This window comes from Pelophylax lessonae (genome assembly GCF_965119305.1).
Source record: "Pelophylax lessonae genome assembly, chromosome: 4".
Taxonomy (NCBI): domain Eukaryota; kingdom Metazoa; phylum Chordata; class Amphibia; order Anura; family Ranidae; genus Pelophylax; species Pelophylax lessonae.
The window spans coordinates 93,968,192-93,988,397 of record NC_138771.1 but is presented as its reverse complement, the minus strand read 5'-3'; the positions used below and the strand labels follow the sequence as shown (position 1 = coordinate 93,988,397).

Below are 20,206 nucleotides of genomic sequence, written 5' to 3'. Positions count from 1 at the left end.
TGAGTGATCACTTTCACAGAGTCAACGGTGTGGTACCCCCCCCCTTCCTACTGGCTGCATTGAGATCCAGTCACAGTCTCCTGCTATGTGAATTGGATGCAGAGAAGCCCGCATCAAATTCTTACCAGTGAGAATCCAGCCTTACAGTTCACACTGCAATCTGTGAACAAATTTGGGGGTTTCATTACCTTTCTATTGACACCCACAGTGGATGCGAGTTAGATGCGATGCGGGAACGCACACAGGAATCGCGCTGGTACCAGCATCGCATACAAAATAAAAGTATGATAAAAATGTATTACTTTTTTTTTTTCTAAGTGGGCATTACGCCTGTTGCCCCCCACACATGCGCAAACATAGCTCAGGGTGTACAGTGGGTACGGAAAGTATTCAGACCCCCTTAAATTTTTCACTCTTTGTTATATTGCAGCCATTTGCTAAAATCATTTAGGTTCATTCTTCTTCCTCATGAATGTACACATAGCACCCCATACTGACAGAAAAACACAGAATTGTTGACATTGTTGCAGATTTATTAAAAAAGAAAAACTGAAAGTATTCAGACCCTTTGCTCAGTATTTAGTAGAAGCCCCCTTTTGATCTAATACAGCCAGGAGTCTTTTTGGGAAAGATGCAACAAGTCTTTCACACCTGGATTTGGGGATCCTCTGCCATTCCTCCTTGCAGATCCTCTCCAGTTCTGTCAGGTTGGATGGTAAACGTTGGTGGACAGCCATTTTTAGGTCTCTCCAGAGATGCTCAATTGGGTTTAAGTCAGGGCTCTGGCTGGGCCATTCAAGAACAGTCACGGAGTTGTTGTGAAGCCACTCCTTCGTTATTTTAGCTGTGTGCTTAGGGTCATTGTCTTGTTGGAAGGTAAACCTTCGGCCCAGTCTGAGGTCCAGAGAACTCTGGAGAAGGTTTTTGTCCAGGATATCCCTGTACTTGGCCGCATTCATCTTGTCCCTGCAGCTGAAAAACACCCCCACAGCATGATGCTGCCACCACCATGCTTCACTGTTGGGACTGTATTGGACAGGTGATGAGCAGTGCCTGGTTTTCTCCACACATACCGCTTAGAATTAAGGGCAAAAAGTTCTATTTTGGTCTTATCAGACCAGAGAATCTTATTTCTCACCATCTTGGAGTCCTTCGGGTGTTTTTTAGCAAACTCCATGCAGGCTTTCATGTGTCTTACACTGAGGAGAGGCTTCTGTCGGGCCACTCTGCCATAAAGCCCCGACTGGTGGAGGGCTGCAGTGATGGTTGACTTTCTACAACTTTCTCCCATCTCCTGACTGCATCTCTGGAGCTCAGCCACAGTGGTCTTTGGGTTCTTCTTTACCTCTCTCACCAAGGCTCTTCTCCCCCGATAGCTCAGTTTGGCCGGACGGCCAGCTCTAGGAAGGGTTCTGGTCGTCCCAAACGTCTTCCATTTGAGGATTATGGAGGCCACTGTGCTCTTAGGAACCTTAAGTGCAGCAGAAATCTTTTTGTAACCTTGGCCAGATCTGTGCCTTGCCACAATTCTGTCTCTGAGCTCTTCAGGCAGTTCCTTTGACCTCATGATTCTCATTTGCTCTGACATGCATTGTGATCTGGAAGGTCTTATATAGACAGGTGTGTGGCTTTCCTAATCAAGTCCAATCAGTATAATCAAACACAGCTGGACTCAAATGAAGGTGTAGAACCATCTCAAGGATGATCAGAAGAAATGGAAAGCACCTGAGTTAAATATATGAGTGTCACAGCAAAGGGTCTGAATACTTAGGACCATGTGATATTTCAGTTTTTCTTTTTTAATAAATCTGCAACAATGTCAACAATTCTGTGTTTTTCTGTCAGTATGGGGTGCTATGTGTACATTCATGAGGAAGAAGAATGAACCTAAATGATTTTAGCAAATGGCTGCAATATAACAAAGAGTGAAAAATTTAAGGGGGTCTGAATACTTTCCGTACCCACTGTACATGCGCATGTAAACTGCACATGTGACATATTGCCGCCAACGTCAGAGTGAGAGCAACAATTCTGGCACAAGAGCTCCTGGTTAACTCTAAATTAATGAGCTACAAGAGCTTTTAGAGCATCACCTATGGAGATTTTTGGGCACTGTAGTTTTGTGCGATATCCCCAACGCACAAAATTTTAAGACTTGCCATGTTGGTTCTCCATTTACTTGACACGACCTCATAATTTATATTTTTTACCAAAAAATGGGTATTATATTTAGTGTGTTTACACTAAAATTTATTTTATTATCTGTTTTTTCCTGAACATTTGCATTTAATAATCAGTTGGGCAAATATCATGTGACATAAACAATCTACAGGACCTCTTCTTTCAGAAAATATATAATGTTCTATGGGTTTAAGTAATTTTATTGCAAAAAATAAAGATTTTTCCATGTGTACAAAAATGAAAAAAATGTGCTCTAGAGCTGAACTGGTTAAAAAAAAAAAAAAATTCCCATTATTTACATCCACAGTAAATTGTGTCATCCAGCGATGTACCATTGCTGAATATTGTGACTTCATCTGCCCACCTCTCCACCTCGATCAATCAGAGGAAAACTTTATTTTTTATTTATTGCAAAAATACAAGGCTTTTCCTAAATGGTAGAGAGTACTGACTATCTATATCCAGGAAGTCACAGCACGACTTACTGTACGTAGCACAAGCTACTACACTATACCCATGACAGCCTAAGCAGCTGACAGTCCATTCTGGCATGCAAATATTTTGTTTGGTTCAAACTGGCCCAAGCAAATTATTTAAAGCGGAGTTCCGGCCACGGGGGTGAAATTTAGCTAAAAATACCCCCGGGACAGTCAGGGCTAGTACATTCCAAAATGGATAGCCTCTGTACTGTCCCGGGTCGCACTTACCTTTTAGAAGAAATACTTACCTTGAAAATGTATTCTCCAGCGCTGCCATCTCGGATGTGGGCAGCTGAAGCTAGCGCGTCCTCTTCTGGGTCCTCTTCCGTGTCCTCCTCTCCCAGAATGCGCCTGCACCAGCCCCGCTCGTCACTTCCGGTGCCCAGAAGCTGTTTAGCAGGGAATGAGGCGCCTGCACTGGAAGTGACGAGCGGGGCCGATGCAGGCGCATTGATTCCTGGGAGCGATGACGTTCAGCTCACAGGAATCAATGCAAAGAGGAAGTGACGGCGCGGGCCGCGGACGCAGAGGGAGGAAGTGGAAGAAAGGTGAGTATATATTCTTCAATAACAAGGTAAGTAAACAAAAAAAAATCGTAACTATCCATTTGTTTTTCAGGTGATCAAGAGCAAGCGGATGGCCCAAAATCGATTATGTCGATTTTGTGGCCGGAACTCCGCTTTAACCTTCTTAGCGGTATTCCCAAGCGAGGCTCGAAGTTAAATTTCAGAGCCAAAAGCGGTAACCCCGAGCCACACTCGGGGTACCGCCAGAAGCATCGCTGGATCCTGTAAAAGAGGTTACTTACCTTGTGACCGGGATCCAGCGATGTATGCGAGCGGTATGCGGCGGCGGATCTTCCTCCCGATCCTCTCCGTGCCCCGGCTTCCATCTCCTGCAACGTGACGTTCGCAGGGGGGTGGAATCGGCGGCAAATTCAAATGTAAAACACACCAAACGCACTGATACCATTCAAAATAAAATAAATTCACATTACATTGCCCCCCAGTGCCCTTTCCTGCAGTTTTACTGTACTTTTTATGTGTATATATATATATATATATATATGTATATATGTATATATATATATATATATATATATATATATATATATATGTATACATACATACATACTTTAACTTATTTAGAGCCCATTCACACTAGCACGACTTGTGAGGCGACTTGTGTAGCCCCAGGTAGCTTGACATAACAAAAGCAATGTTAATCAATCAGTGCCGTCTTAATTGGCACTACTGAAGTCGCTCCGACTACAGAAAAGGGTCCTGTACTACTTTGAGGCGACCTGGGATCCGACTGTCCCATATACTTCAATGGGAGTCGCCTCCTTATCTTAATTGACACGACTTGTTATCAGACTTTCCAGGAAGAAGAAAGAGATTAGCCAGGCATTCCCCACAGACAAAGTCGCCTGTCTCTTCAAAGTAGTGCACAAGTCTCTTCCAAGTCTCTTCCAAGTCTCTTCCAAGTCTCTAAACAAGTCTCTTCAAGTCACGGGGCGACTTTCTGGTCGTGGTAGTGTGAACCGGCTCTTATAGTTTTTTATTATATTATAATTTATGATTTTGTGTTTCAAGCTTTATCATACCCAAGATGTTATAAAGAAGAACGCACAGTAAAAAAAAAAATATGTAAATACTTGGTTGTGGCTGCTCATTCTCAAGAATTACATGCAAAATAATGGTACCGCTTTCAGCACCTAAAATCCGAAAGAATCATACCGCCAGGGAGGTTAAAGTGCTGGGAACCCAGGAATTCTCTTTTAAGTTTAAAAAAAAAAATTGATTAAAAAACCTTCTGCCTTTACAATTCCTTTAAATATTTTTTGTATACTGAAAAGTGGAAAAATTGTGCTATCCAATGTTCTGAAATAGTTATTATTTATTTATTATTTATGTATATTATACAGTGAATAACAAAGGTACATTAGTATTTATTTATAAATCAAAAATTTGATTTTGAATGATAAAAACAATAGCACTGTCCAAAGTTGTTGGACATTTGAAGTTCTGAGCTAATTTTCTTTTCAATGTTGAAGTGTTATTTCTTCAATGGATCCCATCTATAATATTGCCTGTATGATCTGAACACATTAGGGTTGAAAATGTAAGCTCTTTGAACACAATTGAGGCACATGGTGTGTGTACACGTATTTACTGCCATTCTAGAATACTCACCATTAAAGACATTCTCCAAGATCGTGCAACTGTATATTATTGTGTCAACCTTTTCTAAAGGCTGCTCCACAGTAGTGGAGAAGTAATTACAAAATGACATACAGACTGATGTAAGGGCCTCACCTGTGACCGCTGACCGAGACTACAGTACTTTGCCGCATTCATCAAACAGAGCTGCAGTTAACACTGTGGGCTACCTGTGCACAACCAGAAAACAGCATGTTTGTAAAACTGCTCCTATCCCAATCACGTGGCCTTACTTATTACGCAGCTCCAACCTCATAACATTTTCACCCATGTCTCAGGTAGGGGTTTCCTCACTCACTGCTGAAAAAAAAAGTTTGTTCCTGCAAAAGACAGTTTAAATCTCTTTTTACAAAGATCTTACTGTATAAGGTCCCAAAACCATTACATAGCCAATACCTAATATCTCTTATTGAGTGGATCATAAAAAAAATCCAGATGTGTGTTTAAGACAAGACCATTCTGCTCTTCCTTGGCTGCCACCAGGTAGGAAAAGCAGGGCTGGAATATCTTGAAAAGTCTTACATCATTCTCTAATGTATTGCCTAGATATGCATGGCACATCAAGTCCCACCAAGTTAAAATTGTAGGCAGTTGCAGGTTCCCCCTCTTTCCAGTAGGTGGCACTGTGCCATTATACAGATGGGGCGGAGTCTGTTAGAGGAATTATACCCTCAAGGACTTCATGGTTGTCATGAAGAAGCCAGATGACTGATTGGATGCAGCAACCTCTGGAGATTTGGCAGCCATCTTGGTGTAGGACCTTATAAAATAGGGTACCCATGTCATTCAGGGACATCTGGAGTGAGTGGTAGATCAGGAACAGAGACCCTGCTTGTTAGGGAGAGTGCTTAGCACAGGGAGAGGTTCCTGATGAGGGACTCAGGGACTACACTTGTTCTAAAGAAACATTCTAGTATGTGGACCAGTAAAGTGGGGGTGTTCCTAGCAGTAACAGACACCATCCCTCCAGTCAGAGGCGTAACTAGAACCTTCAGGGCCCCGGTGCAAGAAACCATAAAGGGCCCCCCGGACCCCTTGCAGCACAGTAAGGGGGGGGGGAACCAGGGGAGCACACAGGGGCCCAGAGACAGCAGAACACAAGTGAACTGGATAGGAGGAGGGGCGGGGGCAACATACAGAGGAACCAATCTCCTCCATTTTCCTCTTGCAGCTACAGAAGGAAAAAGGAGGACAGTGATTTATCTACATGCTGCCCCCGCCGCTCCTCCTATTCAGGTGTACTGGGGAGCTGCATGGGCCCCCTGGAGCATGGGGCCCGGTTGCAATTGCAACCCCTGTAGTTACGCCCCTGCCTCCAGTGGAAGCTGTCCCAAGCCTGCTGTACAACTACCAACTATTATATTTTCCAATATCATTGCCTTTTAAACTGTCTTGTTCATTATCACTAATCTATATGCAACACACAAGGGAAATTACAACTTCCAGAACTGTGTGGGCGGTCTCTCCCTGATTGGGTACTCTGAGCCTAGGCCCCACCTACACACATAAATTGCATGCATACCCACGGGTTCCAACCATGTAAATGTTTGTAAAGGAAAACAGATCCTTCATCCGTCAAACTGCTTTTTTGACAACAATCACCAACTCATATCTATGGTCAACCGGATCTAACCCTTGGAAGGGGGGGAAACTGATTCTATGGTACCCAGCAGCAATCAGACACGCAATGGCCAAATGCTAAACCCAGAAGATAAGTGCCTCATTGTGGGTATTTGTGCCATCACATCACCTGGATCTCCTTGTATGTACCAAAAATAACATTTAAAAATTACAAAAACTGAACCAGGTCTTGGCCAATAAATTTTGTATTGCTCTGAGGATGTCTATTTTTGTTCTACATCTTTTGAAAAAGATAGCATGTGACTGTATGCACAGTGGTGAATTTCACCCAGAATTCACATTGATAAGGGAATATTCTGGATAAAGACATTGGTGATGTATACTGTATATGTACATGTTTACCAGTTCAATTGGTCAATCATTTTCACTACACACAACTTATATTACTTAACATTTTTTTTATTAATTGATATAAACTATTTTGTCTAATGCAGAGTATTACTAAAATAATGCACTATTGAAAAATAACAATTTTGTAGTAGACTTCTCAACAACTGCTCTATACATGCAAAGACAAGTGCAAGCAAGGGCACATATTGTTATTCATTTTCATGGCAAATCATAGCATTCAAAACTCCCAGAAGGCTTCTTCATTCGCCTGCTTATGGAGCTGTCTTTTAAAAGAATGCAACATGTAGCAGGACTGTTTGGGAAACAATCTTGCTACCTGTTCCTTATATAGAAATGATTGCAACTCTGTATTTATTAATACCAATTAAATCATTAACCACTCCTGGACAGGAAGATTTTCCCCCTTAATGACCTGGCGGTATGATTATGTCAGCAATTATATACCAAAAGCGGTACAATTTTTTTCATGGAAATTTGGCGTTATGTATTATAGGCCTACAATTCTTAGTAATTACTGACTTAAACCTGACCAAAACAAGAGTCTAGTAGACATCCCAGATGTGATAAATTTGAAACACAAACGCATGAATTATAATCGAATCAATAATATAATTTTATTATATAATATATATAATAAAATTATATTATTGATTAGATTATAATTCATGCGTTATATATTATATATAACACATGAATTATAATCGAATTATATAATATGAAATGTGTTATGTGTTTGTGTTTTGTGCAACGTTTTGAATTTCCCTCCCTAGTTCCGCTCCCATGCAGTATTGCTGCTGCAGGGAACGGAACTAGGAAGTCATCACACCGACGGAGGAGCGGCGGGACTCTCGGCTGGCGGTCACAGCAATGAGAGATCATCGCTGGATCGACAGGAGAAGGTAAGAGACACCGCTGCGCTCTCTGCACATCTACCCCGAGCATGACTCGGGGATACCAATCTTGGACTAAAAAATCCACCCCGAGTCACGCTCGGGATTACCGTCAGGGAGGTTAATGACCTGGCCATATTTTGCGATTCGGCACTGCGTTACTTTAACGGACAATTGCGCGGTCGTGCGATGCTGTAACCAAATAAAATTGATGTCTTTTTTTCCCACAAATAGAGCTTTCTTTTGGTGGTTTTTAATCACCTGTGCGATTTTTATTTTTTGCGCTGTAAACAAAAAAAGAGCGACAATTCTGAAAAAAAAAACAATATTTTTCACTTTCTGCTATATAACATTCCCAAAAAAAGAAAATTTATAAATCATATTTTTTTAACATTGTAGGCCAATTTGTTTTCTGCTACATATTTTTGGTAAAAAAAATCACAATAAGTGTATTTTGATTGGTTTGCGCAAAAATTATCACATCTACTAACTACAGGAAAGATTTATGACATTTTTATTGTTTTTTTTTTACTAGTAATGGCGCCGAGCTGCGATTTGTAGCGGGACTGCAACATTGCGGTGGACAGATCGGACCCCTTACTGACATTTTTGACGCCTTTGGGGGGACCAGTGACATTACTGCACTAATCGGTGCTACAAATATGCACTGTCACTGTAATAATGACACTGGCAGAGAAGAGGTTAACACTGTGGGTGATCAAGGGGTTAAATGTGAGCCTAGGGGAGTGATTCTAACGGGGGGGGGGGGGGGCTTGTGAAATTATCACAGAGACCTGTGTTCCTATATAGAAGGCTCACAGGAGCTCTGTGATTTCAGGGAGAAGAACGGTCATCTGTGTATACAACAGCTGACCTTTCTTCTCTCTCACCGGGGAGCAATCGCGGGCATCAGGTGGCAATCGGAGCTGTCTGCCCCATGCATCGGAGTCCCCACTGCCAAGTAGGGGCGGAAGAGTGCGCTCGCCCCCTAGCTGCAGGTGCACGACCGACGTAGGTTTGCGCAGGGGGCCCACACTGCCGCAGTAAATAGGCTGCGGGCAGTCGGGAAGTGGTTAAATATATCAATTTAAAATCAGCAAATGTAGATACCTGAATTTGAGCTGGTATCAGATTCCTTCAAGCCTGTGTACAGCAGAGCTCAGATTAGGACTGAGAGAAGCAGCACAAGGGGCCAAAAGGCTCATAGGCTAACAAGAGACATGCTGATAGGAGGAGAAAACAAAGTGACAGAGATTTGCTTCTCAGTCTGATGCTTTTTCTTTCACTGTTAAGTCACAGGCTGTGGGAGGGAAAGGACCTGTAACTTTTGCTCAACTACAGCAAGTAAAATCAGGTCTACTTTCCTAACGGACCTGACTCTTCTGTGTGACAAAGCTATGTAAAACTAAAAACTAGATAAAGGCTGGGCTTACATTTGTCCAACCGCAGGTTCGTGCCTGGGGTCTGGTGCATTCCTGTTCACCGGTTCAGGTGGATTCGGGTCCAATTTTTTTCCACATGTTACTCTGGCTGAGACATTGGTGTGAAGAGTCCATGTTTGTGCAGCTTTTATAATCTATTTTTTTTTGCATGCTCTTTGCCATCTTAAAACTGATTACTATGAATGCTTCTACCTATGCACCGGTTTAGTAAACTGCAAGTTAAAATTAATCCCCAACTGATTATTCAAATAAGCACATATTCTATAAAAACTTGACATCTTTGAAAAGATTTGGCCATATCCGACAACATGGATGATGAAAGTGACACAATAGATGCTTACAGTAGAACTGCTCCAGAGGGAAGCAGAAAACATATGTCCCCTGCAACAACGACCCCCTTATTACTGGCAGGATTGTTGGCACAACAATTACCCAAGTACACAGGCCTCTGTCAGGACTTGGGTGATTGGTTTGAAGATTGTGGGTCCTGGTGCAATCATATGTGATCCCACCCACTCAGCAGGCAGATCTAGCAATTAAAGAGGAAGTAAAGTCCCTAAAAAAAAACGAGAAAAAAAAAGCCCTGTAAAGACAAAGGCATAATGAGCTAGTATGCATCGCATACTAGCTCATTATGAAGTACTTACATTAAAATGAAGCCCCCACTACCGGCTGTCCTACTTCCGGGTTCACGTCCTCCGGCCATCTGATTGGCCAGAGGCGCGATTACATCACTACCGCGCCTGCGCGCGGGAGCCGCCGTTCACGGCACTGAGCTCTGAAGGAACGGCATGGGTGGCCGTTCCTTCAGAGCGCATGCGCCGATGACGTCATCGGCAGTATGCACTCTAAATATCTCCTAAACAGTGCAAGTTTGGGAGATATTTATAGCATCTATAGGTAAGCCTTAATATAGGCTTACCTATAGGTAAAAGTTTGTGAGGTGGGTTTACAACCTCTTTAATGCCTTAGAGCTAGAAGTAAGAATGTTAATCCTGCATTTCCCAGCAGAAGTTTAGAATTCCCTTCACAAGATGCTTCACAATTTGAAGCAATGTATAGCTAAGCAGTAGCATCAGCAGAAAGCAGAACGTGTGAGAATCCATTTCACAAGATTCACTGGACTGACAGTTGAGATACACCATAGGGAAAGGGTCTGAGTAGGATTGCCCAGCTGGGGTGATGCATACGGATGGCTAAAGGGACTTTAAGGATAGGCTGCCATCCAACAAGGTCAGAGAAACCTTGCAAGAGAATAATGTATGAAACCCCCAAGTTCAAGTTCCATTGACTGTTAGAAGAGGCCATAGCACATCAGGAGAAGAGGCTATAGCACATCAGGAGCGAAGACAAACAGCTTTGGATGCATCCATGGTTCTCATAGGTACTACATTGATAGACTAACTGCAACTGACTATATGGGGCCATCGGAGGTGGCCATTCTGAAAACTGACAGAAGGGATGGCTCAGCTTCAAACAGAAATGCGTTGCCTCTTGTTCTGGAAGATGGAACTGAGGCTCAAACCCTGAGGAACTCCTACAGACCTAATTTCAGGAGACCCCCTTGCACACCTTGCACAGGATCAATTTGAATAGTTTGAAAACTTGACCAGGGACAGCAAGTTCAAATAGGGTTGAGTATAGTGGAATGTCCATTTACTCACCATATAGGCCCCTTAAATTCTATTTCCCACAGCTTCCTGGGCTCCTGGATATGCCCAGTGAGGATAAATTCCCCAGCTTGCCTCCATCAGCAGTTCAGAGAGGTCACACCTGATGAGACAGAGGTAGCCAAGCAATTGATCTGCAGCTTTATTATATATATTATTATATATATATACACCTGATTTCATACCCATATATTAAGAGTTTCTTCTTTATTTCAGACAAAGTTTATAATGAAGAGCAGTACACAAGCAGTGGCCCTATGGGGTAACCGGGCCCCTGCACACAGTATCACAGCCATGATGATAACAGAGGATCAGAAGACCATTGTCACGGGAAGTCTGGAGGGACAGATATGTCTTTGGCACTTGTCAATGGAAATGAAGGTTTGTTTACAAAGATTGCCTTAAACAGAGTCTATCTTTCTATCTATCTATCTATCTATCTATCTATCTATCTATCTATCTATCTATCTATCTATCTATCTATCTATCTATCTATCTATCCATCCATCCATCCATCCATCCATCCATCCATCCATCCATCCATCCATCCATCTATCTATCTATCTATCTATCTATCTATCTATCTATCTATCTATCTATCTATCTATCTATCTATCTATCTATCTATCTATCTATCTATCTATCTATCTATCTATCTATCTATCTATCTATCTATCTATCTATCTATCTATCTATCTATCTATCTATCTATCTATCATTATTATAACAGATTTATATAGCGCCAACAGTTTACGCAGCCCTTTACAATAAAAAAGGGAGACAATACAGTTACAATACAATAAAATACAAGAGGATGGGAGAGGTTCTGGAGAAATCCTGGAGACAAGCAAGGGAGGGGGAGACAAGGGAGCTTGAGAGTAGGAGGTCTTGAGATAAGCGGAGAGGATGGTTTGGGTGATATTTGGAGACAGGATTGGTTATGTAGCTCTGGGTAGATTTGTGAATGGCTTTGTATGTTGTGGTTAGTATTTTGAATGGAATTCGCTGGGCGATCAGAAGCAACGGTAGGGATTGGCGGAGAGGGCTGGCAGACACTGAGCGGTTGGTAAGATGGATAAGCCTATTGAGAGGTAGGCCTATGAGAAGGGAGTTGCAATAGTTGAGGAGAGAGAGAAAACAAGGGAATAAATGAGTAGCTTGGTGGTTTCATTTGTAAAAAAATTTAGAGATGTTACGGAGGTGAAGTCTACATGCTTTTGACAACGCTTGGATTTGGGGATGAAAGGACAGGTCAGAGTCTAGGATTACACCTAGCACCCTGGCATGAGGGGAGGGATTGATGGGAGCATTACTGATTTTGATGGAAAAGTCCATGGAGGGGGGCATGGGGGAACCAGCTTAGTTTTAGAGAGATTTAGTTTAAGGAAGTGGTGTGACATCCATGTTGATATAACAGTTAGTAAGTTAGTAATGCATGAGAAGACTGAAGGAGTGAAGTGAGGAGTAGACAGATAGATTTGGGGGTTATCTGTGTATAGATGGTTTTGGAAGCCGTGGACAGTTATCAAGTGACCAAGGGAGGAGGTATAGATAGAGAAGAGAAGTGGGTGCAAGAACAGAGCCTTGGGGAACCCCCTCAGAAAGAGGAAATGGAGAGGTGGAGACAGAGTTGTAGGTAACACTGAATGAGCACTGTGATAGGTAGGAGGAGAACCAGGATAGAGCAGAATCTTGGAGGCCAAGGTAACCCAGTTTATTGAGAAGGAGTATTTGGTGAAAAGTATCAAAGGCTGCAGAGAGGTCAAGTAATAGGAGTATGGAGTAGTGGCTTTTGGTTTTAGCAGATAGTAAATCGTTAGTGAGTTTTAGTAAGGCAGTTTCTGTGGAATGCTGCGGGCGAAAGCCAGACTGTAAGGGATCAAGAAGGTTATTTTCACTGAGGTAGGAGCTAAGTTGTAGACTAGGCATCCTAGAAGTTTAAATGGTAATGGGAGCAGTGAGATAGGTCTTAAGTTGTTCAGGTTGGTGGGGTCCAATGAGGGCTTTTTAAGTATGGGAGTGATCTGCTCATGTTTTAGAGGAGAGTGGAGGGGAGGGGAAGGTGCCACTAGAGAGGGAGAGATTGAAGATGCAAGTGAGGAAGTAAAGGATAGAATAAGAGTGTTACCATAGTAGTTGTGAGGGAACAGGATCCAGGGGACAATTGGTTAGGTGGGCATCTGAGAAAAGTTTTGTAACCTCTTCAGTAATAGCCAGTTCAAAAGAGGAGAGTGTTGACTGTGCTATTAGACAAGGTATATTGAGTGGGGAAGATTTACGCACAGTGAAGGTGTCCTCATGTATTGCATCAATCTTGAATTTGAAGTTATTGGCAATCTTTTGGGCAGTGACTGAGTAAGTGGGTAGAGGGGGTGGGGGACAAAGCAGAGAGTTACAGGTTGAGACAATCCGACAGGGACTGGATGACAGGGTGATAATGAGAGGGACAAAGTAGGCTTGTTTGGCAGCATGGAGGCAAGAATTGCATTTTTGGAGGGCAGATTTATATAGGGTGAAGTCCTGCAGGCATTTGGTTTTATGCCACAGTCATTCAAGAGCACAGCAATGTCTCTTTAAATTTCTACTATTGTCAGTTTGCAAGGGTTGCAATGGTCAGGCCTGATTCTGCTTGTAGTTAGAGAAGCAAATGCGTCCAGTGATGATGAGAGTGAACTGTTGTAAACAGAGGTGGCAAGGTCAGGACAGGACAGGGGAGAGATTATGTCATATAGGTAGTCAGTAGCAGAATAGAGAACAGAAGGGTTAAAGTGGTAAAGGTTCCTACAAGTAATTATTTGCTGCTTGGAGGGATGGGTGGTTGGAGGCAAGGGTACAGTGAAACTGACGAGGTTGTGATCAGAGAGTGGAAATGGGGTGTTGGTGCAGTTGCCAGGAGGGCAGAGATGGGAGAATACAAGGTTGAGGGTATTACCATTGGAGTGAGTGGAAGTATGTGTCCATTGAGTTAGGTCAAAAGAAGTTAAGAAGTTGAGCTGTAGCTGGGCTGTTAACATTGACAGGAATGTTGAAGTCACCAAGAATGATAGTGGGTATTTCAGAGGAGAGAAAGTAGGGTAGCCAGGCAGCAAAGTCATCAAAAAAGCAGGATACTGGTCCAGGAGGTCGAAAAATTGCTACAATCCTCAGAGAAATGGGAGAAAACAGATGAATACAGTGCATCTTGAAAGAATAGAGGGATTTAGGGGATAGGATAGGAAGGACTTGGAAGGTGCTAAAAGGAATCCAACTCCGCCTCCTTTCTGTCCCTTGGGTCTGGGGGAGTGAGTCCAGTGGAGGCCACAATGGGAGAGGGCAGCAGGAGAAGCTGAGTCTAAATTTTGAAGCCAGGTTTCAGTTATGGTGAATATATATACATATATACTGTATATATATATATATATATATGTGTGTTAAAGCCATGACAGTGAAAAAGGTCAAGCACAGATGTGATCTTGTTACAGATGGAGCGGGCATTCCTAAGTGCACATGAGATTGGGGGGCTGGTTTTAGGAAGCAGGGTGATAGAAATTAAACTGAGTGGATTATAGCTGTTGACCGGGGGAAGAAGGGTCCCGGATATGAGGTTTTCAGTTAGACAATGGAGGACTGGGATTTGGAGAAATGTCCCCTAAGGCTAGCAGAAGAAGGAGGGTGAGGAAGGTAAGATGGGAGTGGGATGTATATGAGCGCACATGTCTAACTGCCCTGGTGTTTAGGTCAGCATGTTGTTTCTGCAATTGCAGGAGGGGATGGGTACAGAAGTATGGAGAGGGTAGGAGTGAGGGTGATATGTGTATCTATCTATCTATCTATCTGTCTGTCTGTCTGTCTGTCTGTCTGTCTGTCTGTCTGTCTGTCTGTCTGTCTGTCTGTCTGTCTGTCTATCTATCTATCTATCTATCTATCTATCTATCTATCTATCTATCTATCTATCTATCTATCTATCTATCTATCTATCTATCTATCTCTCAATGCATATACTGTATGTGCTTGCCAGTGTGCCTTGTAAACTCCGTATTATTATTTTACAGACATAATGTATAAATATGTAATAGCTAACTGTGAAAAAGTTTTTAGCATCATTGATCTGGAATTCTATGACATGTGTGTCCACGTTTGATCAGCAGCAGCATTATTATAAAAATCTCTGACATTTCTGAGAGGAATGAGAAACCCAGCCACTGAAACTCATAATTTTATGCTTTGTAGCTCCTAAATCAGGACTATCTGGACAAATGTATTCTGATATGTGTGTATTTTTTTGGATTAAATAATAATTACGTACAGGTAAAATAATACTTGTCTTCTACATATTTCACTTCTTAGGACAGTAATGTGCAGAACTCTGTGAAACAGGATATATTAATTTTTATTTGTAATACAGAGAATGGCAATAATTCTTACCATAGTAATTTCCATTTTAGAACCACTGAGATGTAAACATTTCCAAAATCGCACAGCATGCTATTGATAGGTTGGGAAGGGGAAGGGGGTACAAGTGAAAGCTGATGCAAATATGCATCCTGTGTTAAGCCTGATACACATCATTATTTTTTTTTTTTTTTTTTTCATTTAACCCAGTGGTTTGAATGAAAAAAAAAACAAAAAACTGACAGCTCCGGTCGGAGCCGCTTTACTACCAATCCATAATGTTAGTACATCGATCTTCCCTGCTGAGCTATTGTGTTCTGACAGGGGGACGGCCGTGCCAGAACGTTCTGGTCAGCACTTTTAGCCATTGGCTTAGAGCGCTGATCGGGAGCCGGTTGGCCGCTGGTTTTCAATAGCTCCCACTGCAGCACCTGAGTCCTGTGGGGAGGGAGAGAGAGAACAGCACTGCTGCTCTTGGGCACAGCGCTGGATCAAGATCGGGCTCAGGTAAATATTTAGGGAGGGCTGGGGGAGCTGATAACAGAATGTTTTTTACATTAATGCAAAGAATGCATTAAGGTAAATAAAAAGAAATTCTGCCTTTACAACTACTTTAGGAAGTATCCTAAAAATGAAATTCAGGCAAACAGATAAATATGTGGTTTAAACTCTTCCCATTGTCTTTCAGTGCCCCTTTAAATGGTTATGAATTAGAGGGGGCAGAGGCAGCTTCCCAATCACATGATCACTGGGATTTCCTGTCACAGTGGTCACATGACTGGGAAACCATCAGATCACAAACAGTGTTCGGGAGCTGTGGGTGAATGGTGACAGCACAGAAACTCGGAGCCCCATGGTGCATGCGTGCAATTGCTGGGTGTTAAAGCTGGCTCATCCTCCTGCTACATGCATGCATTACACAGTTGACAAGAGGTTAGTTCAGATGTGTATTTAGTGCTTTGCCTGGAGTTCTGCTTTCAGTTAACATTCTTGCTGAATTCTACATTATCACTTAGCCCATTCTGCACAAAATGTGTGTTTTGGTTGCTAAATCCCCAGGAAGGTATACCCACCAAACCAAAATCTCTCTCTATATGCCTTCTGTTTCCCTGTCAGAGTCCTGCTTGTGTTGCTTTAACGAAGAAGAACTTCAGGTCATAGATAAATATATGAACATGTAACTGTACATGAACAGCCAATCATCAGGCCTGAAAATCATCAGGCCTGAACATTTCTTGTGGGGGTCAGGGATGTTATCCACTTGGGTATGTTTCAACACCATCTGACACCTGAGCTTATTCAGAGTGGATAGCATTGGAGTGTGGATCGGTGAGAACACCTAACTGGGGGTTGGGGGGCTATAAGGAAACACTGTCACTTTGCCTTCAGTGGACAAGTAACTGTTTCTTTAATTATAAGTAATGTCTTTTATCATGATAAACTGTACTGTTCTTCCTTTTTAGAGATGCATAGGAAGTTGTCATCTTAAAGCAAGTTAAAAACAACAATTAAAAAAATTAGAGGTTGTAGAAAGTCTCATCTTTGGTTGTTTCTGTTTCTACCTTTTACAAACATATATTTGGCATGTATTTGTGTAGGTTGCTTTGTGTGGGTATAGAAAATGAAATATTGATGTGTATTTGATTCTACTTTAGGATGGTGCAAGATATCACTATCATCTATTATTTACCGTGCCTTGAAAAAGTATTCATACCCCTTATCATTTTCCACATTTTGTCATGTTACAACAACAAAGAACATAAATGTATTTTATTGGGATTTTATGTGATAGACCTACACAAAGTGGCACATAATCGTGAAGTGAAAGGAAAATGATAAATGGTTTTCAAAATTTTTTACAAATAAATATCTGAAAAGTGTGGCGTACATTTGTATTCAGCCCCCCTCAGTCAATACTTTTTAGAACCACTTTTCACTGCAATTACAGCTGCAAGTCTTTTAGGGGATGTTTCTATCAGCTTTGCACATCTAGAGAGTGAAATTGTTGCCCATTCCTCATTACAAAATAGCTCAAGCTCTGTCAGATTGGATGGAGAGCGTCTGTGAATAGCAATTTTTAAGTCTTGCCACAGATTCTCAACTGGATTTAGGTCTGGACTTTGACTGCGCCATTCTAACACATGAATACGTTTTGATCTAAACCATTCCATTGTAGCTCTGGCTGTATGTTTAGGGTCGTTGTCCTAATGAAAGGTGAACCTCCGCCCCAGTCTCAAGACTTTTGCAGACCCTAACAGATTTTCTTCTAAGATTGCCCTGTATTTGGCTCCATCCATCTTCCCATCAACTCTGACCAGCTTTCTTGTCCCTGCTGAAGAAAAGCATCCCCACAGCATGATGCTACCACCACCATGTTTCACTGTGGGTATGGTGTGCTCAGGGGGATGTGCAGTGTTGGTTTTTTGCCACATATAGCATTTTGCTTTTAGGCCAAAAAGTTAAACTTTGGTCTCATCTGACCAGAATACCTTCTTCCACATGTTTGCTTTGTCCTCCAGATGTCTTCCCACAAACTGCAAACTGATTTTCCTATGTCTTTCTGTCAACAATGGCTTTCTTCTTGCCATAGAGACCAGATTTATGGAGTGCACGATTAATAGTTGTCCTGTGGACAGATTCTACCACCTGAGCTGTGGATCTCTGCAGCTCCTCCAGGGTTACCATGGGCCTCTTGGCTGCTTCTCGGATTAATGCTCTCCCTGCCTGGCTTGACAGTTTAGGTGGACAGTTGTGCCATACTCTTTCCATTTTCGGATGATGGATTGAACAGTCCTCCATGAGATGTTCAAAGCTTGGGATATTTTTTTCATAACCTAACCCTGCTTTAGACTTCTCCACAACGTTATCACTGACCTGTCTGGTGTTTTCCTTGGCCTTCATGATGCTGTTTGATCACTAAGGTTCTCTAACAAACCTCTGTGGGCTTCACAGAACAGCTGTATTTTATACTGAGATGAAATTACACACAGGTGGACTCTATTTAATAATTAGGTGATGTCTGGAGGCAATTGGTTCCACTAGATTTTAGTTAGGGGTATCAGAGTAAAGGGTGCTAAATAAAAATGCACGCAACACTTTTTAGATATTTATTTGTAGAAAATTTTGAAAACCATTAATCATTTTTCTACCACATCCCAATAAAATCCATTTTTGGTTGTAACATGACAAAATGTGTAAAATTTCAAGGGGTATGAATACTTTTTCAACGCACTGTATACTGAGCTCAGTAGGGGCCTACTGCAGAGACCTTCAGTGGGGCTAATTATAAGAATATAATTATAATTAATATATACTGTATGATAATGTAGTGGGCACCTGGCCAGAAACCCAGGGTAGGACACTTTCAATCAGCTTGTCCCTCCTTTGAGGGTTCCAGCCGGTGGTTGTGAGCATCTATGAGCAAAACATTACATGATGGGCATGAGAGTGGTGCCTGACCAGGCTATAAAAGGAGGCAGCCCTGGTTGTCCTGGTCATCATGCTTCCTACTTAGTTATGTACAGTAACAGGAAGAGGAATTGGCCAAAATATCAGACAACAGGTAGATTTAACATGACTTTAACTAAACAGGTGCAGAGTAGGATTAACAGTGCAAAAAGAGTCAAAATGTCAGAAGGGTGGTTGTAGAGTTAAGAACAATATTAAACCAAAAGGAACACTGTCTCTCTGATCCAATGGGGGAGATTTACCTAAACTGGTGCACACAGAATCCGGTGCAGCTGCCCATATTAACCAATCTGCTTCTAGATTTTATTGTCAAAGCTTAAATGAAAAAGCTGAGGTTAGAAGCTGATTGGTTACTATGAACAGCTGCACCAGATGCTGTGTGCACCACTTTTAGTAAGTATCTCCCAATAAGGATACTATGTGGCAGCACAACACAGTCTCTATAAAGTTCTGCATCCAAAAATACTAAAAGTATCTGTTTCAGTAAACAGTACAGTACATAAAGAGGTACTTTTTACTTTGACTTAGCACTTGCATCCCTCATTGTTAAGCCCTGTGACTGGGGATACAGCGCCATCCCAGTTAAAGTTCAGCACTTTAAAATGTGGCTAGGTCTTCCATAAAAGCTGTGTGCCATTGGTCTCCTGCCCATTTTCCCACACGGTGAGACTAATAGAGAAGAATCGTACACCTGGCTGAAGACATCAGCCAGCGCTGCCTCTTCAGGTGCAGTCTTTCTAAGCTGTAGAGGGTGATAAACATATAAACGTATGTTCCCGTGCATGTGTCCAGGAGCCCAGGAGCTTGTGGGAACCCGTGGAGTGTGAGAACCCAAGGGGCTATGGAAAAAGAAGTGATAATAAGAATAAAAACTTTTTTACCTTAATGCATTCCCTGTATTTAGGTAAAAAAACATTTTCTATTTATCTTCTCCCCCTTCCCTGTGTGAAGGAGAAGAGAGGGGAGAATAGATACAGCACTGTAAATGGCTGCATCTCTTCTCCCCTCTCTTCCTCTTCACTGTAAGATGTTGAACACGTTTTGTTTCGATGCACCTTGAATTTACTCAGCTTTATCCTGGAAATAAATAGCTTATACCTTTCCAAATTCAGCCTGTATCAACTCTGTTGCATCGTCACAGCATCTGAGCACCACAAACCAAAAACACTATTTAATTATTTTTAAATATTTAAAGCAAACTCACTCATCCATCCATGTCTCCATGTTTTATTCTGTTGAGAAATCGCTTTGAAAAACAACTCATTAGCATTTCTGAAAATGTGGCCATCTTGAGTAAGGGCACAATATTCATGTAGCAGCTACTTCCTGGAATCCATCTGCCCTTAGCTCAAGCATGCATGCAAGCATGTATGCAGTAGAGTGTGATTTGCTGAGAAAATGCCTCCTCCACCTCTGAAGACTCCTGGGTTTATTAAAAAGTAACCCAGTTGTTGACTCTCCTGCATGCTCTTGGGATATATGACATCATTT

The 20,206-nt window shown here is 42.0% G+C and overlaps 1 protein-coding gene across 3 annotated transcripts in view; it reads left to right on the top strand.

The window, feature by feature from the left end:
• Nucleotides 1-20,206, top strand: part of WDR72 (WD repeat domain 72) — a 456,172-nt gene that overhangs the window by 81,790 nt on the left and 354,176 nt on the right. For all 3 annotated transcript variants that reach the window (XM_082255122.1, XM_082255123.1, XM_082255121.1), the window contains exon 2: nt 11,093-11,257. In XM_082255122.1, the coding sequence (XP_082111248.1) occupies nt 11,105-11,257 (153 nt within the window). In that variant the 5' untranslated portion in view covers nt 11,093-11,104. The remainder of the gene's footprint in view (nt 1-11,092; nt 11,258-20,206) is intronic.